The 26,259-nt window shown below is 44.6% G+C and overlaps 2 protein-coding genes and 1 pseudogene across 3 annotated transcripts; all 3 read right to left on the bottom strand.

Moving 5' to 3' along the window:
• Positions 1-176: 176 nt before the first annotated feature.
• On the bottom strand, positions 177-8,891 carry LOC139998592 (zinc finger CCCH domain-containing protein 11A-like; annotated as a pseudogene).
• A 136-nt stretch (positions 8,892-9,027) lies between these two features.
• On the bottom strand, positions 9,028-17,620 carry LOC140003568 (zinc finger CCCH domain-containing protein 11A-like). Its single transcript, XM_072044281.1, has 7 exons — positions 17,485-17,620; positions 16,741-16,965; positions 16,434-16,510; positions 15,655-15,847; positions 14,845-15,014; positions 14,369-14,430; positions 9,028-13,824 (listed from the first exon to the last, which is right to left on the bottom strand). Exons 2-7 carry the CDS (start codon positions 16,946-16,948, stop codon positions 13,557-13,559), a joined length of 978 nt encoding a protein of 325 aa, XP_071900382.1. The 5' UTR covers positions 16,949-16,965; positions 17,485-17,620; the 3' UTR covers positions 9,028-13,556.
• On the bottom strand, positions 17,558-25,401 carry LOC140003570 (zinc finger CCCH domain-containing protein 11A-like). Of its 2 annotated transcripts, none has more exons than XM_072044286.1 (9): positions 25,002-25,401; positions 22,206-22,402; positions 21,885-22,004; positions 21,178-21,301; positions 19,897-20,016; positions 19,311-19,391; positions 18,905-18,958; positions 18,119-18,181; positions 17,558-17,855 (listed from the first exon to the last, which is right to left on the bottom strand). In XM_072044286.1, the coding sequence occupies exons 2-9, from the start codon at positions 22,257-22,259 to the stop codon at positions 17,683-17,685; spliced, it is 789 nt and encodes a 262-aa protein (XP_071900387.1). In that variant the 5' UTR covers positions 22,260-22,402; positions 25,002-25,401; the 3' UTR covers positions 17,558-17,682. The 2 variants fall into 2 exon arrangements, with proteins under 2 accessions (XP_071900387.1, XP_071900386.1); XM_072044285.1 differs by lacking the exon at positions 25,002-25,401 and adding an exon at positions 22,771-24,057.
• Between the last annotated feature and the right edge of the window lie 858 nt (positions 25,402-26,259).

Here is a 26,259-nt window from a genome sequence, read left to right on the forward strand (position 1 = left end):
ATACAAAGGAACACAGAAACCGAATAGCTACAGTAAATAAGAATCCAGGACAAGGGAAACCTCAGACACATAGCAATCCTAAGTGCAAGCTACGTTCACAAATATAGACAGCTTTTATATTTCAAGTCCTGCTCCCTCTAGGAAAGGAAAAAGCAGCAGTTAGAGTAGGACAAGAGTGTATGCAACTGTTGTACCAGCTGCCTCTCCCTTGCAGTGATGTCCCACAGTTAAGTTGTTCTACAAAGTCCAAATTTGTAGTGTCATTTTCTACTCTCCCGTTCCTTACCTAACATCTGGCTGGCAGGAAAAGAAACAAACTAAGAAAAAGAAAGTCCACACTTCGCTTCGTAGCATTGCGTGGCAAAATGCACCCAGCCAGAGTTACAGCATGAGAATTGTCATCTTCTGTCTGTATTTCAGAAGACAACCTAAGGAACTCTTAACCTTCAACACTTACTTTTAGCTTCCTGGCCCTGAAATTGAGCTGCCACTTTCCCTGCTGGTTCGGTATGAAAGAAGCCAGCAGCAGATTTGACAGCAGCTTCCTCCTTCCCAAGCTTCTCTTGTTGTTCTCTCTGTTGCCACTTCTCCCACCGGCTCTCTTCAAAGCTCTTCTCTGGACATTTAAGACTTCCACTCTGCTGAGTGGGCTAGAAGGAAAGAAAAGCAGTGCATGAATAGGACAAAAAAAAAAATATATCCGTGCGTGGAGATTTCGTTAAGAAACTCTGATCAGCAATCCCTCCAAAATGGTCTTGATGTGGAACAGCATATTAATATCGTTCAGGTTACTGTTGTGTTTTTTTTTTTTTTTCCCTAAAATTCTGCCTGTAACAAGAGCCATGCTTTACTATGGACACAGTCTCACGTATCTGCAATATCCACTATGGCAAGCTTCTTTAAACAGCTAGGGTGTTCTGCTGTACATCTATTTATCACATTCTTTTTGTCTGACAGATCAAGTCAGTAAGAACAAAAAGAATTCCCTCCACGTTAACTGTGTAGATTTCAGCTGGTGCTAACAGGGTTTCTTTGTTGCTGTGGTATAAACAGACTGATTCCAAGTTTGAGGAGTACAGAGTTGTCTGGAAATGCTGCTGGCGATAGGATTTAGACTGCACTGCAGCTCCTACCAGGTGCTGAAGGGTAAGAACACGCTCAAGAGGGTGGCACACGGTGAGTAACCAAACTTGTCAGAATGATCAGAAATTGTACGAATGGATGTGTGTCTTCACAGAGGACTCACCTGTACATCAGGCACAGAGGAAAGTTTAGGAAAAGGCCGGTTCAATTCCACTGCCTTCTTTTCTTTTTTTAAAGCACCTGAAAAAGAAGAGAAAAAAAAAGTTTGGTCAACGGCAGAAATAAAGAAAGCTGGGTACTTGTTTCCTTTGTGCATTTATTTCCTTGTGCCCCATGAGAGAGAGAGAGAAAGGCTACAATGTGCAATCCATTCAGCAATTATCCATGAAGCAGATCCTGAGCAAACTGAACTTGCTCAAGATGGGAAGCACCTCACTGGGGCAGGCATTAAAGCATCTGTTTATGGAGCACCTGTTAGTTTTGTGCTCCATAAAGATTTCTGCTCTGCTGGGGCAGGTCCGGGTTGTGCTGAGGGAGCTGCACGAGCAGGTCTTGCCCCTGCGCTGGAAGCTTCAGTTTTACCATGCCCTTCAGCCTCGGCTTTGGCTTGAGTTTCGCGTCTCTGAAGAGCTTTCTCACGACGGATTTCCTCCAGTGTTTTCACATGGATCTCTCCCATCGGCTTAGCAGCCTTCCCTGTCATCATCAAGAAATGAGGAGAAGCACCAACATTTAAAGAGAGTCCAGCAATAGTTTCAGTCTCCAACATTTGTCAGAGCACTAAGGAAAACTAATCTTGAGTGTTCCCAATAATGCATCTTAGAACAATATCCTTAGAACGACATTCTCCTCCTCCTCTGAGCCACTTGTATTTTGAAGACCAGCCCTATCCAGAGAGAACTGCTACACAGAAATGCTGCTTTACTTTAGTACTTTTTCAGACTGCATTTCAAATTCCTGCTCCTGGCAGTGGTTCTGTTCTAATTGTACGGAACGGTTCACAGAAGCAGCCAAAAACCTTGACAAGGCACAAGTAGAAAAGAAACACACACCTAGAGCCAGATTTCTGATAGTGGCTGTCAGAAGAGCTTCAGCACTCAAGCAAGAGGCATCAGTTCTTTGTTTTCGTTTCAATTAGTTTTTAGGGATGGATGAAAGCAGTCCAAGTTCATGGAAAGGAAGGAGGAGAAAGCATATTTAATATCTAGCTGTTACCTCTCTCAGTACTGGTCTGTTTCGGAGGTAATCCCAGCCTGTCCTTCAGAGACTTGGCAACTTGAACTGCAAAACAGAAAAAGAACGAATTAGGGAGGCTGCAGAATGTCAACTTCAGGTTCACATTGCAAAACAAGACAGGAAAGGGAACTTTGAATCCCAGTGATTACCACCTCAGCCAACATGCAAAAAGAAGCATCACTGGAAAAGGACAAACAGAAAGACTAAATACAAAACCCAGGAATCCAATCCAGATGCCCGGTTAGTACCTGGATCTCTCTTGGGTGCTTTGTCAGCATTTCCCGGAGCCTCTACCTTCTTCCCCAGCCTTTCAGCAAGGCGGCGCTTCACTGGAAGGGTGCTTACATCATCTTCAGAGAAAACAAGGAATATTCTAAGAACTTTTCTTTGCAGGAAGCTTTGAGAACAGTCAACAATAAGCTTCTATTTTTCAAGCATATTTTCATAGAATTGCCTTTCAGCTGATAAATGATTTTTTTTTTTTTTGAACCATTTCTGCAGTCGACACAGATCTCCACTGCAACGTATTTTCCTTTCATACATCAAAAATACTCTTTAATGCAGTCATATATAGAAGGCAGCACCTACGTAACAGCTCATAAAAAGTTCTTACCCGCGGAGGCTTTCCGTTTTCCTTGTCTAGCAGCAAGATCTAGTCGAACCACAGGTTCCTCCCCTAAAACAAAAGGGATTTTCTTTTTCTATTTCACAGAAACCAGTAGCCAACAGAAATATTATCCTGTTAGCCCATCTCCAACATGTCAGACACTGTTTTGACAGCTAAACCACATAAACTCATATTTTAACTATAATTAACATAGGAAAAAAATATTAATAGTCTCAGTGCTTGCTTCAAATTCCAGCTGAGATAGTAGAGAGTGAATCTGAGTCTGCCTGACAGCTATACTTTGTGCAGAACAAAGCTGCATAAGCAAGCAGAATATTATTAGGTACAAATGCTGACAAATAGTCCTTTCGAAGGTGAATGTCTACGAGTAAAAGTACTTCCACACTTTTTTCCCTTTCAAAGGCATTTGCACAGCTCTAAACAATTTATACACAAACTCCTGTCATACTGTGTCCACACCTGCCACTGGCAGCCTCTTTAATGCCTCCGAAATTGCTTCTTATATAGCACTGTCTTCTACAGCTCTTTCTTCTCCTTACTCTTCTGTTTTTCAGGTACCCCCCTATTTGCATACTGACACTTTTCTTTTCTCCTGCCACTGCACTTAACCTGAGCACCACATCTTGCCAGTACAACCAGGGACTTTAAGCATAAAAGCACGTTTTGAACAGAAGGCAGCACCAGAAGGCTAACATGGGTGAATTGTTTTAATTATTGCTTAACCCTCCAGTTTAGGAGTAAGGAAATCAAAACAAAAGCATTCACTATTACCTTTCCTGGAAGACAGTGTCACAGTTCTCACCACTGTCTGGACGTTTTCCTTTTCTAGAGCAGGAAAAAATCATAGAATCAATGGGACGAAGAGAAGATCTTGAAGAACCTTCTGTTCAGAGCAACCAAAACATAAGGAAGTTTACCCGACATAAAAAACTATCGCAAAGAACAAAAAACTTTAAATTATTTGTTACTGTCCAAAATACAGCAAGCAGAGCATGTAAATAAGAGAGGTGACTAATTTGCCTCTGGTTGCCCTTTAAACTCCCATTTAGAATACCAGCTGGCTGAGAATCAGGTTGCTTGATGCCCCCAGCTAAAAATGGAAGTCTGTCCCTCAAGCAGCTCCCAGGCACCATCACCTGCCGTGAACAGGATAGGAAAGTAGGGAATATTAACTCACCACCGTGTCTCTTATTTTTTTCCTTCATCTTCTGCGATTTGATTTCCTCAAGTGTTTTTATTCCAAAATTCAGATTGCCCTCTGAAAACAGGAAACAGTTCATGAGACAGGCTTAGAGGCACTCACTGAGGACCACAGCTCCTCAGGCTTCTTAGCGCTCAGCAACTTTCTGAAGTATTTAGAATAAAGCCTGTCAACACTCCTCACAAGTGAAAGAGCCAGAGAACCAAGGGCATTTTGCCCCTCCTTTCATCCTTCAGGCTTAAAAATGTAGTTTTAATTTTAATCCATTTACACGATATTAGATCCCTCTGTCGTTAGATATGGCTTATCAACAGTGGTTGCAAGGCTGCACGTGCAGCCATTTCAACTCCACGCTGTGGCCCTGTTTTGTTCTCCAAAAGTAAAGAAAAGGAGTTCACCTTTCTGACCCAATGGGCACATGATGGTATTCATGGCAGAAATGAGATCATGGAAATAACCGAGTCCATTCAGCACCCCTACATTTTGTTGTGTTTTTACACCACGCTGCTTTTGAGTTAACTGTCAAGTTCTTCTGATTTATCCTACTAAGGTGCTTCAATACCTTGTTTAGTAGTAGTAGAACTGCCTTTGCGAGTGGAAATCACCCGTAATCCATTTTTGCCTTCCGCAGCTGGTTGCTGGACGGGAGTTCTAGTTTCTTCTCCTTCCTCAGAAAGTTGGTCTGAAGGGGAAAAATCTATTCAGTTATGCATAGACCAGATTGTTCATGATTACGTAGCTCATGCAGTGACACTTCAGCCCATGCTTCATATAAAAAACTTTGTTGCTGTTTTTTTTTTGTTTTTTTTTTTGTTTTTTAAAACAGCTACACTGACCTGATGAACTCCTAAGTAGAATACACTAGGACAAAACATCTAGGACTCTAGATTCTCTCTGCAGCTTTAACTACTACACAACACATTGCTCTTCAGACAGAAAAAAGAAATTTCCTTCCTAGTTTCACATAGAACTTTACACAACAGACCAGCTAAAGCCAGGAGTGGTTCTAAGCTTTCCTCCAACGTTTCAGGTTCTGTCCACTGACTGCCAGACAAAGCCACCAGTGACCTGGCCACACTGCCTGCCCTATCGCTAGTCAGACCTCAGGTCATCTGTGATTTATACTTTCATTTACAGCACAGATTCCTTCAAGAACCAAAGATTTACACAACCATTTACAGCACAAATTCCTTCAAGAACCAAAACATGCTCACCATCATCATCTTCATCATCATCTGCAGCATTGATTACAACTGGAGAGTGTGTAGGGCTTGGGACATTTTCAGAGTTTTCCACTTTCATCACCCCCTTAGCTGTGGAGAGGGATTTGACTGGACAGAAAGTTTGTTTTGCTGCAGTGACATCTGAGCCACTTTGAAAGCATCGTCCGCGGACTCAGGCGGACTTGGCAGTGTAGCTAGAGGAAGAGGAGGATCATCGGTAATATGGCAGTTTAAAACTTTGACCACAATTTGGCAAAGAGGTGGTAGGAAAGGCAGATAACCCGCACAGACAACGAATTCAGCATCTGCTTTTGCCCATCCCATCACTGTTTACACCGTCAACAATGACTTCCCTTTGAACAACAACACATCTCCCTGCCACCCAGCAAAAGATGAAACAACAGGAAGCAAACTGCAAGGCAAACATCACACAAAGCCAAGAGAAGCTGAGCACGAAAGCAGAAAACAAACACCAGCAGTACACTCCGTGCAGTACACCTATGACTGCAGACCTTTTCCTGCACTCACAAATGAACAGTTACCTGATGCCCCCTACAGGATTGGCACCCACTAAGTAATACTCCAAGTTAAGCGCTTCAAGAAAAAGGACCTAAACTCACTCTTGCTTGGTGGGAAGAATTGTCCATCGATGTCACGTCCCTTTGCATGACGAAAAGCACAGTTGGCTTTCTGACAGCCTCCCGGCTGCTTCTCCCAGTAGCAAGGAATCTCACTGCGCTTTTTCTGAAGACAGAAAGAAAGAAAAGCTCGTGATAACACGCACCTGAGGCTTGCAAAGAGATGCGCAGCTCCAGATCATGACAGCTGTCACAACACAGTGCTGAAACATCATTCCAAAGGTCAGTTTCTCAGTTAAGTGGAGTATTTCTGGGCATATTCACAAAGTTTGCATAAGCTGGAACCACTATGCACATTTAGATTTGTCATCATTCAGTTTGAGAAGACAGGCACTCTCAGACATCAGTTGAGGGTGGCTTAAACTAATACACCTAGGATTATACTAGCATTATTCAGAGGGAAAAAGAACATCTGAAATTGCCTAGGTTAACCCTGTCTAGAACTACTTCTTGGAGACTTAGTTCTTCTGCACCTTTAACTTTCCCCACTTCCTACCCCAGGCAGCTAGAACAGCGTTATCGGAAGGATTTTATTTCCCTCTGCTTCCTCCCACCCCCTCTCTTGGTAACAGAAACCAGCATGATTTTGAAGCAAACGAATCTATCCTGCACAAGCACAATCAGTACACCTACGGCACTGAAAAATGCTTTTGTTGATTTAGTTTGAGAACACATCGTTAGGCACTCACGTCAATTTCCATGTGTCTGAATCGGCAGACGTTCCTGAGACAACGACCCTCCTGCCACAGCTTGCAGACCGTCTCATTGCCCAGAGCAGCTTCGCAGTGGCGGTAGGCACATTTGTCTCCCTGGAACCAAAAGGAAACCAACGAGGAAAATAGAGTACAGCCTCAAAAATGGCCATGCTGCTGCCTAAGGTTGCTACAACTGAATTCAGAATCTATCTGGTTCTCAAGTTAACCAAAGACCAGTGTGCTTCCTCCTCCTAATCTACTCCTTCCTGAAAAAAATGGGGAAAAAAAAGCAAAGCAAAGGAAAGCCAGCCATACCTTGGTACAGGTAGAATAGAAATAGAAGTAGCAATCCTCTCCTTGTTTAGACATGCCGACGAGTTCTGCTAACAAGCTCGGCTTCTCTCCACAGGGACTTCCTCTGCTCTTGGAGAGAGCTGTCTTCACCCTTGCTTGGGCTGAAAGTCTTCTACCGGCTTGTGAGCAGGGAAACCTTCTTTTGAAAAGTAACCCTCCTGAAGAAAGTAACAAGTGAAAAATAATGAGGAACCAACATTTTTCCAGCTTTCTTCAGTTCATCAAATCAAGTTATCAGTCTCTCGAAGAGAGCAAAGCCTTGAAATCAGCTGTTACATGAACTAACTAAATATGAAAGTTCCCTAAAGCTGCCAGGAGCTTTGTCAGCAAGCGTTCTCTTCCACATCCTCAATAAGATGACTTGGAGCACACCTGGAAGCCTGAAAACGGAGTCACTCCTTAAAAATCCACCTGATCATACATGCAAGTCAATAATCAACTCTGGCTACAAATAACTTCTCTAGAACACAGTTAGGACGCATTAAACAGCACGTTGCAGGCACTGTGGGTCTTCCATTTCACCTACCTGGACAACCTCAGCAAAGTTATCGATCTTCAAAGACTTCCAGTTAACTTCTCCTGGAGGCCGAACCAAGACTGAATCCGTGAATTATTAATAAAGGGCTAGGAAGAATTTTCCTCCTCACTTTGCCAAGGGAACCTCTCATCCACAATTCAAACATAGCATGCGCTTTTAAACAGCTTATAACTAATAGAGGAAGCAAGTCCATTTGAATGCTCTCTCAGACTGGAGACAGCCAGGGTTAGTTAGCTCTTCAAAACAATATAAACCAAAAAACAAAGCAAACAAACAAAAAAAAAAAAAACAAACAAAAAACCCAGCGCATTTAGAGATGAACTCGTGATTCAAAGTGGCTGCAAAAATGAGGCTCCATGTTCTACAGCCGGTCAATCTAACTTTTTTTTTTTTTTTAATTTAAAATTCAGTATGTTCCAATCTCTGGTCTTCAAGATTTCTTCACCTATTAAGAAAACACAAAAACCTTTCCCTGTCTTTATTACCTGTACAGCAAAAAACATACCAGTGCATATAAATCCACAGATGTGCATACGCATACACACATCTGTGTTTATACACACACGAGGAGGGAGTGAGAGAAAGTTAGCGAGAGCGACAGTGAAAATCAGAATTTTTGCCTTTTCGACACAGAGAGCGCGTAGAAATTCTCTCATTTTGAGGGAACTAGAAAAAAATGGAGGCTCTACAAAAGATTTTGATGAGTATGCCTTCGAGGCCGATGCTTTGTAACATGAGTGATCTGGGGGCCAGCACACAAATATGCAGACGTATGTACATGCATACAGGATAAACAGATCTATACACACAAGCGTGCACAGTGTATGTTGTATGATCTCCACAGCGAGAACAACTCGTAGCCCTGATCAGACACGTAGAGTTGCAATCAATTAAGAGCAGGAAGACAGCAGATCAAGGGTACAGCAAGCTTTGAGAGGCAGGGGAATGCTCACTTTGCCAGTGGCATGGCTGCATGATACCAAGGATTTTGAATTAGTTGGATTTTTTGGAAGCAATTGGGTTTTTCTTTCTACGCTGTAGCAAATACCACAGGTTTGCCATCACGTGCTGTTCCCTAATCCATATCTCCATCCTCATCCATTGCTGCAGGATCATGAAAGGTTAGAGAAGACGACTTAGGTCTTCTTCAATTTAACAGCCAATGATTTTTCGATGAGCAGAGCTGCAACAGATTTTATTTAGCCACAAGCATTTTGTTTTTCTTTTTTCTGAGATGAAGTCAGAAATTTTGATTCTTTTTTTTTTTTAAAGACACTAAATGTCACAAAACCTGCAACCAGACCAGATAAAGTTCAAATTAGAGTGATTCTGAATCCTTTCATGAAAACGCTGCACATTTCTGTGCAAATTATTTCTGACTCTTCTGGACAAAAGTGGATGAAATAGTTCTTACAAATTAATAATCAAAGGTTGGAACCTTTTACTCACACAAACACTAGTGAATTTTCCAGGAAATATTTTTTTGGCAGGGAATTTTCCCAAATCTAAAATAAAGAGAGGAAAAGTTGGCTTCTCATATTAGTTACTGCTTTTGACTGCTGGACAAAGGGAATAAAAACAGTAGTTAAGTGCAAGCTTTCCTTCTCTTCTTTACTATGGATAGGAATCGTCACTTCGCACCTTTAGCACCTTCAGAAACACACCCAGTGCCATGCAGGTTCCTCTGCATCTACTTCTAACAATTACTGGTGCTCCTTAGCATGGAAGTTTGACTCAAAACACTCTCCAGATGTAGCTCTTTTGACTGCCCAAGGAGCTCATCATTTTGCTTGTTGCCTTCCAGTTTCCTGAACAGACCGGGAACGCTGTTCAGAATCTGAATGGATCTGGTCTAAGGAATGGGAAGAAAGCAAAACCAAGCATACCTCGCAGCCCTAAATTCCAAAAAAGCAGTCTCATTTTAAAAAGGACCTCAAAAGCTTTTTTTTTTTTTTTTTAAACTGACATCTGCTAACACGGCAATCCAGGCGCTAAACCAACTGAAGTTGCCCCTGAAAGCCTGAATAAAAATGAGTAACTCTGGTGCACTCAGCAGGTCTGTAATAGAAGTTGGTAAGATTTTTAGATTTCTTTTTTTTTTTTTTTTCACCAAGAAACCCCTCTCTATCTTCTCCAATGCTCCAGGATCTGCTGCAGCTGCAGCAGCCGCGCTGCTACAACCCACATCTTTGCCAAATCTTTTCAATAATTGTGCTTTACCTCGGCAATGTTGAGGTCACTCCTCTTCCTCCTCCAGCTGAGGAAGCAGCTCGCTGGCTCTGCCACACCGCAGGTGCGCAAGCGAAAGCTGGGAACACAGGAGTCAAACTCTCAGTGCTCACGAAGCCACCAGGGCACAGGGCTGACACAGAGGCACCCCGGATCTGCTCTCCCACCCCGCTGCGAGGCTCACAGCAGCCCCGACCCGAAGCGCACACAATGCTTCGCATGGTGATGTCACCGCTGACTCTGAGTCCCCAGGTGAGGATCTGCCTCACCACTCTCAACGCTGGGGTTGGGTTTTGTTTTTTTTTTTTTTTTTCTTTTAAACATTCACAGCTTATGGGAAAACATCAGGTAAACCACAGATCGCTAGGGAAGAAGTCCCACACGAGGGAAGTCCGTGCTCTTCTTCCAGGCAGCGGCACGTGCTTTAACACGCCGCGTTCGACAAAGCAGCTCTCCCCGTTTTGCTCAGTGGCAACAGGCACGACTGCAACGCACACAGGTGTAGGCAGCACCTGCAGGTCCCAAACCCTTAACCGGTTTGTAGAGAGCACCAATTTTTGAAGTAGTGGTTCTCCCTTAATCCATGAGCCCTTCTTTCCTTTATTTATAGCGGGTGGCTCTCCTCCATTTCCCTCCTCAGTGTCTGAGCAGACACTGGGAATCGTTTCCGGAGGAAGGGCACTGCTGAAGCTCCTACATCTACTCTCCGAGAAAAGAGGGTATGTCAAAGAATACAGATTTCCTTTCTTTTTCCTTTTTGAAATACAATTTCAGAAATCAACGCTGCCGCCTGGCAGCAAATACCTACGGGACTAAAGAGGATTCCTCATCCTCACTGTAACGTTGTAGTTAACCTCCCAACGAGCCCATCTCCCCAGGAAGCGGCCATTTGAGATGGGAAGGGGCAGAGCAAGAGGAAGCTCTCCTTAGCCTAGCTCTTCCCCCAACACCACCTCGCCACCCAGCACCAAATTCAATTCACCTGCTCCGCCCGACCAGTCGAACGGGCGTCCGACGCTGGCACACGCCACAGCGGTGGTTCTGACGTGGCTTAAATCACCTATCCGCAGAATATCTCGGGTCTGTACGCTCAAATAACGCAGTAGTTGAGAAATAACGCCCAGAGCTCACACTCTGAGTGCAGCCCAACAGCACCGAAGCACCGGGAGGCTAAACATTCCCAACCTGGCAACAAGGCTGACCCAAGCAACAGCACGGAACCCTTCTGCACCTTCAGCGTGGACATCAGCGGAAGGAAACACAGATTTTTTTTTCTCCTGGGGCTGCACCGCTCAGGGCCAGCAGAGCAGCGCTTCCCCTTCCCTTCTCTGTCTGTGCCAAGATCGTGCCTCGTCTCTCGAGTCCTGCCCGTGATGGTGCCTGGCCTCAGCCCCTTGAGGCGGCCATTCCTCCACCACCGCAGCTCTCGTGGCAAGCTGCGAGTCATTTTATGTCTTGTCACGGCTTTCCAGAGCCAGGCACACAGGTTCTGGAGAAGGCTGGGGCAGGACAAGCCTGCTTTAAGCCCCAAACTCCTCTCAGGCCAGGCCTACCCTCCGGGCCCAGCAGCACTCATCCTGCCTGCCCCAGGACCCGCAGGTTGCGCCCTGTGGTAGCAGCAAAGAGCCCCCCAAATGTCTCTCCTGGGGTACACAGGGCTGAGGCAGCCCCGTCACTGCACAGACACCCACGGGACACGTCACCAGAGCCGCTAGCGGCTTGGCAATTAAGGACGTGGGAGAGGAGCCCACGTCACGCAAGCATTCGTGGCTGCCCTGGACAAAGAAAGAAACAGTGGCTGTTTTTCTCCCCATTTAAATAGCTAAAAGCACCGCTAGCAGTTTCTTTCTTTGCGTCCAGCCTGTACTACGTTTAAAGAAAGAAGCAGCTTCTGCTGAGGAGGTGGAAGACGCTGTCAGCAGAAACACCGTGCCTAGAATGCGAGCAGGGAAGACAGCGATGCTGCGAAATAAAGCTTTTACAGCCGCTTCAGATCAGTTGGCCCGGGCTCCAAGGGTCAGACACCCAGCTGGGAACACTGGATTTCCTCCTCGATAGCCTTGCCCAGCTCAATCTTGCCATCCTGACTTGGCTCCAGAGAAAGCCTCTTATTAAAAGCACAGAGAAACAATAGCTTCTCGCCCAAAAACTAGGAGTTCAAGCAAGCCAGTGAAAAAACTGTGCTTGGGAACAAGAACGTTTCAGAGGCTAGTTGATTTTAGTTCTCATCGTCACTCGCGTCATGGCAAAGGGCCTCTACAGAGGCAAAAGAGTCTCAGCACTGAGGTAGGACATAGCTCAAACACCAGCCCCAGAAGGTGGAGATCATAGCCTTGACTCACCCTAAAGGCATCGCAGAAAGGGCACCAGGTAAGAGGACAAGGAGGATTTTGGCTCTAGGGTTAGTTTGTCACATAGCCCAGGAGCCACTGGCTTTGGCTAGCATTTGACAGCTGATTCTGGACCTTGAATGGACGAAGCCATACTCTGCCTCTGCATAATGAGGCTTGCATAGAGAGAAAACCCACACTGCCTATAGGGACTCTATCATAGCAGTGGGCTTGCTTCTTGATCCCCATCCCTCAACACACAGACGTGTGGTTTTGTCCAAACATTAAGTATTTACAACAAATTCGACAAGTGCTTTTCCTCTGCCAGCAGCAAATGCCTGAGGGCCCCCACAGCTTCACAAATCATAGCGGGAAGAGCCTACCGTGCCGCAAAAAGGTCGGAAAATAATTCAAAATTGATCTGCTAGGGGAAAAAAACGATGGCTGGTGGCAGGGTACACAATACACCCGAATCTCAGCTCTGTCCTCCGCAGGGTCAGTGCCCACGCCCAAGCGCGATGCTGATGGCACCCGAACATTTGCTGTAGCAGGCAGCAGAGCCAGCAGCTCAGGGGAGCACTTTTGAAAACCAAGAGGCACTTAAACAACCCTTCATCGACCCCGTGACTGCGGCAGAGTCCCGACTGCTCGCCCCGGAGTCCTCACACCAGCAAAAAGCACCAACCAAAGCCTGGGGGAACTTTGGTACAGCACAAGAGAAGGGAGTGGGGGTAGCGGAGCCGCATGGCAGAGCTGCTGCTTTTCACCATTTGATCATCCCTGAGAACTGAAAGTAAGGCTGGGTGGGCTGACCCCCACCCCCACTCCTGGCAGCAAGCTCGGTCCACAACACACTGGAATAACGATTCTGCTCCCTCCCACCCCTACAGCTTCATCATCTGACACGGGTACAGTCAAAACAATGGCATACACGAGTAGAAGTCACGAGTTGACATAGTAACTCCAGGATTTGGCTATCAACTGTCCGAGAAATCAGAACACCGAAGCTTCACAATGTGCCCAACATCGAGTTGTGCCAAGGGGGGAGGAAGGAAGAAGCTTTACGTTTAAGCCTTCAGAGCATCGCTCCATCAGAAGATCGATTTGCAGCCACCATGGCGTGCCAATGGAGATCTTTCTGTGCCAAAAGAAGTGCTTTGTCCTCTCGATAGCGAAGGTAGCCACCTATAGTTACAGAACGGATGCACAAGCCCTTAACTCCGACCAGCAGGGAAATTTAGGACAACTGAGTGCACATCCTGCCAATTGCTACCAGTTCAGACTGTGCTTTAAGTCTCATTGCAAAGCCTCAGTTAGAAAAAGGATCACCTCGGGGTATCCAACAAGAAGAACAGTTTTATTTATTTTTTTTTTTTTTAATATACCATAGGACTACGCAGTTCAACTGTCAATCATCTCGGAGAGTTCAAGGAGGAGCTCATCGTCGTCCTTCCCTAGGTCTAAGTCGCTTTCGGCTTCCAGTCTGCCTCCTGAGATTTCCCAAAGTAGCTGCTCCAAATCGTCATCCACAGATAAGGGCGCGTTCCCTGTGGAACTCAGTCGGCGTGTCCGTGCCTCTTCTAGCTGGGAAGAAGCTGAGGTCGAGGTCTCGAGATCGATCTCCATCTGCTCCTCTAATCTTGCCGGGCTTCCGAGACGCACTTCAGTTCTTGGGAGAGCAAGAAAGAACAATCAGGATATGCCATTTCTTAACGGGAAATCCCTTTTCTGCAAACCGGCTCTTAAAACTGTAGGCAAGCCCTCCTACGCTTCAATCTTACACAGGGATTGTTATCAATCAACCCAGGGCTACATTTAGAGCCCGATGTGTTACCAGGTACATTTTTCAGTCTGGGGCTTTATCTGTGAAGCCAGGGCACCTGGAGTTGAGGTGGCATTCTTGAGGACCAAAAGGCAGAGGACACTACTGCTCATCTATCACCTCACGAGGAAGTAGAACTTCACCTCCTCCTCGTTCAGGTATTCAGACAACCCAAGAAGTCACTGGAAAGCTGTGCTGACTTGCAGCATTTAAAGAAAGCCTAATTAAGCAATCCTGCTAGCTGCTAGAAAGTGGTTTCAGGTGACTTATTCCTTTGATGGATTTGGGCTTTAATGATCTCAGAACCCTCCTTTTTTCCCACATGTGACAGAACTTATGTTTCCCTGGGGATATACACTGATTAAGAAAAAGAACAAGTTGGGGTTGTCACCTGTTTGGGGCATTTTCTTCAAGTCTGATGGCTGGGATGTGCTCCGGCACGTCTGAAACACCCTAGAAAGCAGCAAAACAGTATTTATGACACATGGGTAAAAGATTCCTTAATAGCTTTTTCCTCCACACTGCTTCTCCTCTGGCATTGCGGAGCCGTGGCCAAAATACAAAACCAAGGTGCTCCTGAAGAAAGTTCACATTCACCTGGAGGTTACTCATGATCTTGTGTCTTTTAAGAACATGGCATTCATGGACAAAATCCCCCCCACCAGAGAAATCACAGCATCACAGTACCGGTTAAAGAGTGCCATTCAGCTCATAAATACAGAAGGGTTCTACAAGCATCCTGTAGACAGCTACTGGATTTCAAAGGAAACAGAAGGCCTGCAGAACGTTTGACTTTTCCACCTTTTCTCCTAGAGGAGGGTAGGGTTTTAACAAGCGATCCATCTCTGCATTAGCCCCTGGCCTTACCATGGCTGCTTTTTTGGCTGGAGGTCCCATCATGTCAGCATCCAAGGCACTCCGGAGTTCCACAGCTGCTATGGCAGAGGGATAACTCCCAGGTGCCTTACGTTTCAGTGCCTTCTTCTTGGGGAAAGTCACTTTCCCACCCGAAGGCTTCGCAGATGTCATCAAGTTGGCTAGAGTAAAAGGAAGAGAGAACTGATACAGTCTTGCTCTGCCTCAGGAAAAATCCAGGTTCTCTTCATCATTTCCACAGTCCTTCTACACAGTTAAATGCATTTGGCCAGCAGAATTGCACCGCCATTGCCTGGATTCTCAGGAATGTTTTCCACATAGTAAACTCTGTCTACCAACAATCCATACAAAGGAACCAAGAAACCGAATAGCTACAGTAAATAAGAATCCAGGACAAGGGAAACCTCAGACACATAGCAATCCTAAGTGCAAGCTACGTTCACAAATATAGACAGCTTTTATATTTCAAGTCCTGCTCCCTCTAGGAAAGGAAAAAGCAGCAGTTAGAGTAGGACAAGAGTGTATGCAACTGTTGTACCAGCTTCCTCTCCCTTGCAGTGATGTCCCACAGTTAAGTTGTTCTACAAAGTCCAAATTTGTAGTGTCATTTTCTACTCTCCCGTTCCTTACCTAACATCTGGCTGGCAGGAAAAGAAACAAACTAAGAAAAAGAAAGTCCACACTTCGCTTCGTAGCATTGCGTGGCAAAATGCACCCAGCCAGAGTTACAGCATGAGAATTGTCATCTTCTGTCTGTATTTCAGAAGACAACCTAAGGAACTCTTAACCTTCAACACTTACTTTTAGCTTCCCGGCCCTGAAATTGAGCTGCCACTTTCCCTGCTGGTTCGGTATGAAAGAAGCCAGCAGCAGATTTGACAGCAGCTTCCTCCTTCCCAAGCTTCTCTTGTTGTTCTCTCTGTTGCCACTTCTCCCACCGGCTCTCTTCAAAGCTCTTCTCTGGACATTTAAGACTTCCACTCTGCTGAGTGGGCTAGAAGGAAAGAAAAGCAGTGCATGAATAGGACCAAAAAAAAAATCCGTGGAGATTTCGTTAAGAAAATCTGATCAGCAATCCCTCCAAAATGGTCTTGATGTGGAACAGCATATTAATATCGTTCAGGTTACTGTTGTATTTTTTTTTTTTTCCCTAAAATTCTGCCTGTAACAAGAGCCATGCTTTACTATGGACACAGTCTCACGTATCTGCAATATCCACTATGGCAAGCTTCTTTAAACAGCTAGGGTGTTCTGCTGTACACCTATTTATCACATTCTTTTTGTCTGACAGATCAAGTCAGTAAGAACAAAAAGAATTCCCTCCACGTTAACTGTGTAGATTTCAGCTGGTGCTAACAGGGTTTCTTTGTTGCTGTGGTATAAACAGACTGATTCCAAGTTTGAGGAGTACAGAGTTGTCTGGAAATGCTGCTGGCGATAGGATTTAGACTGCACTGCAGCTCCTACCAGGTGCTGAAGGGTAAGAACACGCTCAAGAGGGTGGCACACGGTGAGTAACCAAACTTGTCAGAATGATCAGAAATTGTACGAATGGATGTGTGTCTTCACAGAGGACTCACCTGTACATCAGGCACAGAGGAAAGTTTAGGAAAAGGCCGGTTCAATTCCACTGCCTTCTTTTCTTTTTTTAAAGCACCTGAAAAAGAAGAGAAAAAAAAGTTTGGTCAACGGCAGAAATAAAGAAAGCTGGGTACTTGTTTCCTTTGTGCATTTATTTCCTTGTGCCCCATGAGAGAGAGAGAGAAAGGCTACAATGTGCAATCCATTCAGCAATTATCCATGAAGCAGATCCTGAGCAAACTGAACTTGCTCAAGATGGGAAGCACCTCACTGGGGCAGGCATTAAAGCATCTGTTTATGGAGCACCTGTTAGTTTTGTGCTCCATAAAGATTTCTGCTCTGCTGGGGCAGGTCCGGGTTGTGCTGAGGGAGCTGCACGAGCAGGTCTTGCCCCTGCGCTGGAAGCTTCAGTTTTACCATGCCCTTCAGCCTCGGCTTTGGCTTGAGTTTCGCGTCTCTGAAGAGCTTTCTCACGACGGATTTCCTCCAGTGTTTTCACATGGATCTCTCCCATCGGCTTAGCAGCCTTCCCTGTCATCATCAAGAAATGAGGAGAAGCACCAACATTTAAAGAGAGTCCAGCAATAGTTTCAGTCTCCAACATTTGTCAGAGCACTAAGGAAAACTAATCTTGAGTGTTCCCAATAATGCATCTTAGAACAATATCCTTAGAACGACATTCTCCTCCTCCTCTGAGCCACTTGTATTTTGAAGACCAGCCCTATCCAGAGAGAACTGCTACACAGAAATGCTGCTTTACTTTAGTACTTTTTCAGACTGCATTTCAAATTCCTGCTCCTGGCAGTGGTTCTGTTCTAATTGTACGGAACGGTTCACAGAAGCAGCTAAAAACCTTGACAAGGCACAAGTAGAAAAGAAACACACACCTAGAGCCAGATTTCTGATAGTGGCTGTCAGAAGAGCTTCAGCACTCAAGCAAGAGGCATCAGTTCTTTGTTTTCGTTTCAATTAGTTTTTAGGGATGGATGAAAGCAGTCCAAGTTCATGGAAAGGAAGGAGGAGAAAGCATATTTAATATCTAGCTGTTACCTCTCTCAGTACTGGTCTGTTTCGGAGGTAATCCCAGCCTGTCCTTCAGAGACTTGGCAACTTGAACTGCAAAACAGAAAAAGAACGAATTAGGGAGGCTGCAGAATGTCAACTTCAGGTTCACATTGCAAAACAAGACAGGAAAGGGAACTTTGAATCCCAGTGATTACCACCTCAGCCAACATGCAAAAAGAAGCATCACTGGAAAAGGACAAACAGAAAGACTAAATACAAAACCCAGGAATCCAATCCAGATGCCCGGTTAGTACCTGGATCTCTCTTGGGTGCTTTGTCAGCATTTCCCGGAGCCTCTACCTTCTTCCCCAGCCTTTCAGCAAGGCGGCGCTTCACTGGAAGGGTGCTTACATCATCTTCAGAGAAAACAAGGAATATTCTAAGAACTTTTCTTTGCAGGAAGCTTTGAGAACAGTCAACAATAAGCTTCTATTTTTCAAGCATATTTTCATAGAATTGCCTTTCAGCTGATAAATGATTTTATTTTTTTTTGAACCATTTCTGCAGTCGACACAGATCTCCACTGCAACGTATTTTCCTTTCATACATCAAAAATACTCTTTAATGCAGTCATATATAGAAGGCAGCACCTACGTAACAGCTCATAAAAAGTTCTTACCCGCGGAGGCTTTCCGTTTTCCTTGTCTAGCAGCAAGATCTAGTCGAACCACAGGTTCCTCCCCTAAAACAAAAGGGATTTTCTTTTTCTATTTCACAGAAACCAGTAGCCAACAGAAATATTATCCTGTTAGCCCATCTCCAACATGTCAGACACTGTTTTGACAGCTAAACCACATAAACTCATATTTTAACTATAATTAACATAGGAAAAAAATATTAATAGTCTCAGTGCTTGCTTCAAATTCCAGCTGAGATAGTAGAGAGTGAATCTGAGTCTGCCTGACAGCTATACTTTGTGCAGAACAAAGCTGCATAAGCAAGCAGAATATTATTAGGTACACATGCTGACAAATAGTCCTTTCGAAGGTGAATGTCTACGAGTAAAAGTACTTCCACACTTTTTTCCCTTTCAAAGGCATTTGCACAGCTCTAAACAATTTATACACAAACTCCTGTCATACTGTGTCCACACCTGCCACTGGCAGCCTCTTTAATGCCTCCGAAATTGCTTCTTATATAGCACTGTCTTCTACAGCTCTTTCTTCTCCTTACTCTTCTGTTTTTCAGGTACCCCCCTATTTGCATACTGACACTTTTCTTTTCTCCTGCCACTGCACTTAACCTGAGCACCACATCTTGCCAGTACAACCAGGGACTTTAAGCATAAAAGCACGTTTTGAACAGAAGGCAGCACCAGAAGGCTAACATGGGTGAATTGTTTTAATTATTGCTTAACCCTCCAGTTTAGGAGTAAGGAAATCAAAACAAAAGCATTCACTATTACCTTTCCTGGAAGACAGTGTCACAGTTCTCACCACTGTCTGGACGTTTTCCTTTTCTAGAGCAGGAAAAAATCATAGAATCAATGGGACGAAGAGAAGATCTTGAAGAACCTTCTGTTCAGAGCAACCAAAACATAAGGAAGTTTACCCGACATAAAAAACTATCGCAAAGAACAAAAAACTTTAAATTATTTGTTACTGTCCAAAATACAGCAAGCAGAGCATGTAAATAAGAGAGGTGACTAATTTGCCTCTGGTTGCCCTTTGAACTCCCATTTAGAATACCAGCTGGCTGAGAATCAGGTTGCTTGATGCCCCCAGCTAAAAATGGAAGTCTGTCCCTCAAGCAGCTCCCAGGCACCATCACCTGCCGTGAACAGGATAGGAAAGTAGGGAATATTAACTCACCACCGTGTCTCTTATTTTTTTCCTTCATCTTCTGCGATTTGATTTCCTCAAGTGTTTTTATTCCAAAATTCAGATTGCCCTCTGAAAACAGGAAACAGTTCATGAGACAGGCTTAGAGGCACTCACTGAGGACCACAGCTCCTCAGGCTTCTTAGCGCTCAGCAACTTTCTGAAGTATTTAGAATAAAGCCTGTCAACACTCCTCACAAGTGAAAGAGCCAGAGAACCAAGGGCATTTTGCCCCTCCTTTCATCCGTCAGGCTTAAAAATGTAGTTTTAATTTTAATCCATTTACACTATATTAGATCCCTCTGTCGTTAGATATGGCTTATCAACAGTGGTTGCAAGGCTGCACGTGCAGCCATTTCAACTCCACGCTGTGGCCCTGTTTTGTTCTCCAAAAGTAAAGAAAAGGAGTTCACCTTTCTGACCCAATGGGCACATGATGGTATTCATGGCAGAAATGAGATCATGGAAATAACCGAGTCCATTCAGCACCCCTACATTTTGTTGTGTTTTTACACCACGCTGCTTTTGAGTTAACTGTCAAGTTCTTCTGATTTATCCTACTAAGGTGCTTCAATACCTTGTTTAGTAGTAGTAGAACTGCCTTTGCGAGTGGAAATCACCCGTAATCCATTTTTGCCTTCCGCAGCTGGTTGCTGGACGGGAGTTCTAGTTTCTTCTCCTTCCTCAGAAAGTTGGTCTGAAGGGGAAAAATCTATTCAGTTATGCATAGACCAGATTGTTCATGATTACGTAGCTCATGCAGTGACACTTCAGCCCATGCTTCATATAAAAAACTTTGTTGCTGTTTTTTTTTTGTTTTTTTTTTTGTTTTTTAAAACAGCTACACTGACCTGATGAACTCCTAAGTAGAATACACTAGGACAAAACATCTAGGACTCTAGATTCTCTCTGCAGCTTTAACTACTACACAACACATTGCTCTTCAGACAGAAAAAAGAAATTTCCTTCCTAGTTTCACATAGAACTTTACACAACAGACCAGCTAAAGCCAGGAGTGGTTCTAAGCTTTCCTCCAACGTTTCAGGTTCTGTCCACTGACTGCCAGACAAAGCCACCAGTGACCTGGCCACACTGCCTGCCCTATCGCTAGTCAGACCTCAGGTCATCTGTGATTTATACTTTCATTTACAGCACAGATTCCTTCAAGAACCAAAGATTTACACAACCATTTACAGCACAAATTCCTTCAAGAACCAAAACATGCTCACCATCATCATCTTCATCATCATCTGCAGCATTGATTACAACTGGAGAGTGTGTAGGGCTTGGGACATTTTCAGAGTTTTCCACTTTCATCACCCCCTTAGCTGTGGAGAGGGATTTGACTGGACAGAAAGTTTGTTTTGCTGCAGTGACATCTGAGCCATTTTCAAAGCATTGTCCGCGGACTCAGGCGGACTTGGCAGTGTAGCTAGAGGAAGAGGAGGATCATCGGTAATATGGCAGTTTAAAACTTTGACCACAATTTGGCAAAGAGGTGGTAGGAAAGGCAGATAACCCGCACAGACAACGAATTCAGCATCTCCTTTTGCCCATCCCATCACTGTTTACACCGTCAACAATGACTTCCCTTTGAACAACAACACATCTCCCTGCCACCCAGCAAAAGATGAAACAACAGGAAGCAAACTGCAAGGCAAACATCACACAAAGCCAAGAGAAGCTGAGCACGAAAGCAGAAAACAAACACCAGCAGTACACTCCGTGCAGTACACCTATGACTGCAGACCTTTTCCTGCACTCACAAATGAACAGTTACCTGATGCCCCCTACAGGATTGGCACCCACTAAGTAATACTCCAAGTTAAGCGCTTCAAGAAAAAGGACCTAAACTCACTCTTGCTTGGTGGGAAGAATTGTCCATCGATGTCACGTCCCTTTGCATGACGAAAAGCACAGTTGGCTTTCTGACAGCCTCCCGGCTGCTTCTCCCAGTAGCAAGGAATCTCACTGCGCTTTTTCTGAAGACAGAAAGAAAGAAAAGCTCGTGATAACACGCACCTGAGGCTTGCAAAGAGATGCGCAGCTCCAGATCATGACAGCTGTCACAACACAGTGCTGAAACATCATTCCAAAGGTCAGTTTCTCAGTTAAGTGGAGTATTTCTGGGCATATTCACAAAGTTTGCATAAGCTGGAACCACTATGCACATTTAGATTTGTCATCATTCAGTTTGAGAAGACAGGCACTCTCAGACATCAGTTGAGGGTGGCTTAAACTAATACACCTAGGATTATACTAGCATTATTCAGAGGGAAAAAGAACATCTGAAATTGCCTAGGTTAACCCTGTCTAGAACTACTTCTTGGAGACTTAGTTCTTCTGCACCTTTAACTTTCCCCACTTCCTACCCCAGGCAGCTAGAACAGCGTTATCGGAAGGATTTTATTTCCCTCTGCTTCCTCCCACCCCCTCTCTTGGTAACAGAAACCAGTATGATTTTGAAGCAAACGAATCTATCCTGCACAAGCACAATCAGTACACCTACGGCACTGAAAAATGCTTTTGTTGATTTAGTTTGAGAACACATCGTTAGGCACTCACGTCAATTTCCATGTGTCTGAATCGGCAGACGTTCCTGAGACAACGACCCTCCTGCCACAGCTTGCAGACCGTCTCATTGCCCAGAGCAGCTTCGCAGTGGCGGTAGGCACATTTGTCTCCCTGGAACCAAAAGGAAACCAACGAGGAAAATAGAGTACAGCCTCAAAAATGGCCATGCTGCTGCCTAAGGTTGCTACAACTGAATTCAGAATCTATCTGGTTCTCAAGTTAACCAAAGACCAGTGTGCTTCCTCCTCCTAATCTACTCCTTCCTGAAAAAAATGGGGAAAAAAAAGCAAAGCAAAGGAAAGCCAGCCATACCTTGGTACAGGTAGAATAGAAATAGAAGTAGCAATCCTCTCCTTGTTTAGACATGCCGACGAGTTCTGCTAACAAGCTCGGCTTCTCTCCACAGGGACTTCCTCTGCTCTTGGAGAGAGCTGTCTTCACCCTTGCTTGGGCTGAAAGTCTTCTACCGGCTTGTGAGCAGGGAAATCTTCTTTTGAAAAGTAACCCTCCTGAAGAAAGTAACAAGTGAAAAATAATGAGGAACCAACATTTTTCCAGCTTTCTTCAGTTCATCAAATCAAGTTATCAGTCTCTCGAAGAGAGCAAAGCCTTGAAATCAGCTGTTACATGAACTAACTAAATATGAAAGTTCCCTAAAGCTGCCAGGAGCTTTGTCAGCAAGCGTTCTCTTCCACATCCTCAATAAGATGACTTGGAGCACACCTGGAAGCCTGAAAACGGAGTCACTCCTTAAAAATCCACCTGATCATACATGCAAGTCAATAATCAACTCTGGCTACAAATAACTTCTCTAGAACACAGTTAGGACGCATTAAACAGCACGTTGCAGGCACTGTGGGTCTTCCATTTCACCTACCTGGACAACCTCAGCAAAGTTATCGATCTTCAAAGACTTCCAGTTAACTTCTCCTGGAGGCCGAACCAAGACTGAATCCGTGAATTATTAATAAAGGGCTAGGAAGAATTTTCCTCCTCACTTTGCCAAGGGAACCTCTCATCCACAATTCAAACATAGCATGCGCTTTTAAACAGCTTATAACTAATAGAGGAAGCAAGTCCATTTGAATGCTCTCTCAGACTGGAGACAGCCAGGGTTAGTTAGCTCTTCAAAACAATATAAACCAAAAAACAAAGCAAACAAACAAACAAAAAAAACAAACAAAAAACCCAGCGCATTTAGAGATGAACTCGTGATTCAAAGTGGCTGCAAAAATGAGGCTCCATGTTCTACAGCCGGTCAATCTAACTTTTTTTTTTTTTTTAATTTAAAATTCAGTATGTTCCAATCTCTGGTCTTCAAGATTTCTTCACCTATTAAGAAAACACAAAAACCTTTCCCTGTCTTTATTACCTGTACAGCAAAAAACATACCAGTGCATATAAATCCACAGATGTGCATACGCATACACACGTCTGTGTTTATACACACACGAGGAGGGAGTGAGAGAAAGTTAGCGAGAGCGACAGTGAAAATCAGAATTTTTGCCTTTTCGACACAGAGAGCGCGTAGAAATTCTCTCATTTTGAGGGAACTAGAAAAAAATGGAGGCTCTACAAAAGATTTTGATGAGTATGCCTTCGAGGCCGATGCTTTGTAACATGAGTGATCTGGGGGCCAGCACACAAATATGCAGACGTATGTACATGCATACAGGATAAACAGATCTATACACACAAGCGTGCACAGTGTATGTTGTATGATCTCCATAGCGAGAACAACTCGTAGCCCTGATCAGACACGTAGAGTTGCAATCAATTAAGAGCAGGAAGACAGCAGATCAAGGGTACAGCAAGCTTTGAGAGGCAGGGGAATGCTCACTTTGCCAGTGGCATGGCTGCATGATACCAAGGATTTTGAATTAGTTGGATTTTTTGGAAGCAATTGGGTTTTTCTTTCTACGCTGTAGCAAATACCACAGGTTTGCCATCACGTGCTGTTCCCTAATCCATATCTCCATCCTCATCCATTGCTGCAGGATCATGAAAGGTTAGAGAAGACGACTTAGGTCTTCTTCAATTTAACAGCCAATGATTTTTCGATGAGCAGAGCTGCAACAGATTTTATTTAGCCACAAGCATTTTGTTTTTCTTTTTTCTGAGATGAAGTCAGAAATTTTGATTCTTTTTTTTTTTTTAAAGACACTAAATGTCACAAAACCTGCAACCAGACCAGATAAAGTTCAAATTAGAGTGATTCTGAATCCTTTCATGAAAACGCTGCACATTTCTGTGCAAATTATTTCTGACTCTTCTGGACAAAAGTGGATGAAATAGTTCTTACAAATTAATAATCAAAGGTTGGAACCTTTTACTCACACAAACACTAGTGAATTTTCCAGGAAATATTTTTTTGGCAGGGAATTTTCCCAAATCTAAAATAAAGAGAGGAAAAGTTGGCTTCTCATATTAGTTACTGCTTTTGACTGCTGGACAAAGGGAATAAAAACAGTAGTTAAGTGCAAGCTTTCCTTCTCTTCTTTACTATGGATAGGAATCGTCACTTCGCACCTTTAGCACCTTCAGAAACACACCCAGTGCCATGCAGGTTCCTCTGCATCTACTTCTAACAATTACTGGTGCTCCTTAGCATGGAAGTTTGACTCAAAACACTCTCCAGATGTAGCTCTTTTGACTGCCCAAGGAGCTCATCATTTTGCTTGTTGCCTTCCAGTTTCCTGAACAGACCGGGAACGCTGTTCAGAATCTGAATGGATCTGGTCTAAGGAATGGGAAGAAAGCAAAACCAAGCATACCTCGCAGCCCTAAATTCCAAAAAAGCAGTCTCATTTTAAAAAGGACCTCAAAAGCTTTTTTTTTTTTTTTTTAAACTGACATCTGCTAACACGGCAATCCAGGCGCTAAACCAACTGAAGTTGCCCCTGAAAGCCTGAATAAAAATGAGTAACTCTGGTGCACTCAGCAGGTCTGTAATAGAAGTTGGTAAGATTTTTAGATTTCTTTTTTTTTTTTTTTTCACCAAGAAACCCCTCTCTATCTTCTCCAATGCTCCAGGATCTGCTGCAGCTGCAGCAGCCGCGCTGCTACAACCCACATCTTTGCCAAATCTTTTCAATAATTGTGCTTTACCTCGGCAATGTTGAGGTCACTCCTCTTCCTCCTCCAGCTGAGGAAGCAGCTCGCTGGCTCTGCCACACCGCAGGTGCGCAAGCGAAAGCTGGGAACACAGGAGTCAAACTCTCAGTGCTCACGAAGCCACCAGGGCACAGGGCTGACACAGAGGCACCCCGGATCTGCTCTCCCACCCCGCTGCGAGGCTCACAGCAGCCCCGACCCGAAGCGCACACAATGCTTCGCATGGTGATGTCACCGCTGACTCTGAGTCCCCAGGTGAGGATCTGCCTCACCACTCTCAACGCTGGGGTTGGGTTTTGGTTTTTTTTTTTTTTTTCTTTTAAACATTCACAGCTTATGGGAAAACATCAGGTAAACCACAGATCGCTAGGGAAGAAGTCCCACACTAGGGAAGTCCGTGCTCTTCTTCCAGGCAGCAGCACGTGCTTTAACACGCCGCGTTCGACAAAGCAGCTCTCCCCGTTTTGCTCAGTGGCAACAGGCACGACTGCAACGCACACAGGTGTAGGCAGCACCTGCAGGTCCCAAACCCTTAACCGGTTTGTAGAGAGCACCAATTTTTGAAGTAGTGGTTCTCCCTTAATCCATGAGCCGTTCTTTCCTTTATTTATAGCGGGTGGCTCTCCTCCATTTCCCTCCTCAGTGTCTGAGCAGACACTGGGAATCGTTTCCGGAGGAAGGGCACTGCTGAAGCTCCTACATCTACTCTCCGAGAAAAGAGGGTATGTCAAAGAATACAGATTTCCTTTCTTTTTCCTTTTTGAAATACAATTTCTGAAATCAACGCTGCCGCCTGGCAGCAAATACCTACGGGACTAAAGAGGATTCCTCATCCTCACTGTAACGTTGTAGTTAACCTCCCAACGAGCCCATCTCCCCAGGAAGCGGCCATTTGAGATGGGAAGGGGCAGAGCAAGAGGAAGCTCTCCTTAGCCTAGCTCTTCCCCCAACACCACCTCGCCACCCAGCACCAAATTCAATTCACCTGCTCCGCCCGACCAGTCGAACGGGCGTCCGACGCTGGCACACGCCACAGCGGTGGTTCTGACGTGGCTTAAATCACCTATCCGCAGAATATCTCGGGTCTGTACGCTCAAATAACGCAGTAGTTGAGAAATAACGCCCAGAGCTCACACTCTGAGTGCAGCCCAACAGCACCGAAGCACCGGGAGGCTAAACATTCCCAACCTGGCAACAAGGCTGACCCAAGCAACAGCACGGAACCCTTCTGCACCTTCAGCGTGGACATCAG

Source organism: Anas platyrhynchos, chromosome 13 (genome assembly GCF_047663525.1).
Source record: "Anas platyrhynchos isolate ZD024472 breed Pekin duck chromosome 13, IASCAAS_PekinDuck_T2T, whole genome shotgun sequence".
Classification (NCBI taxonomy): Eukaryota; Metazoa; Chordata; class Aves; order Anseriformes; family Anatidae; genus Anas; species Anas platyrhynchos.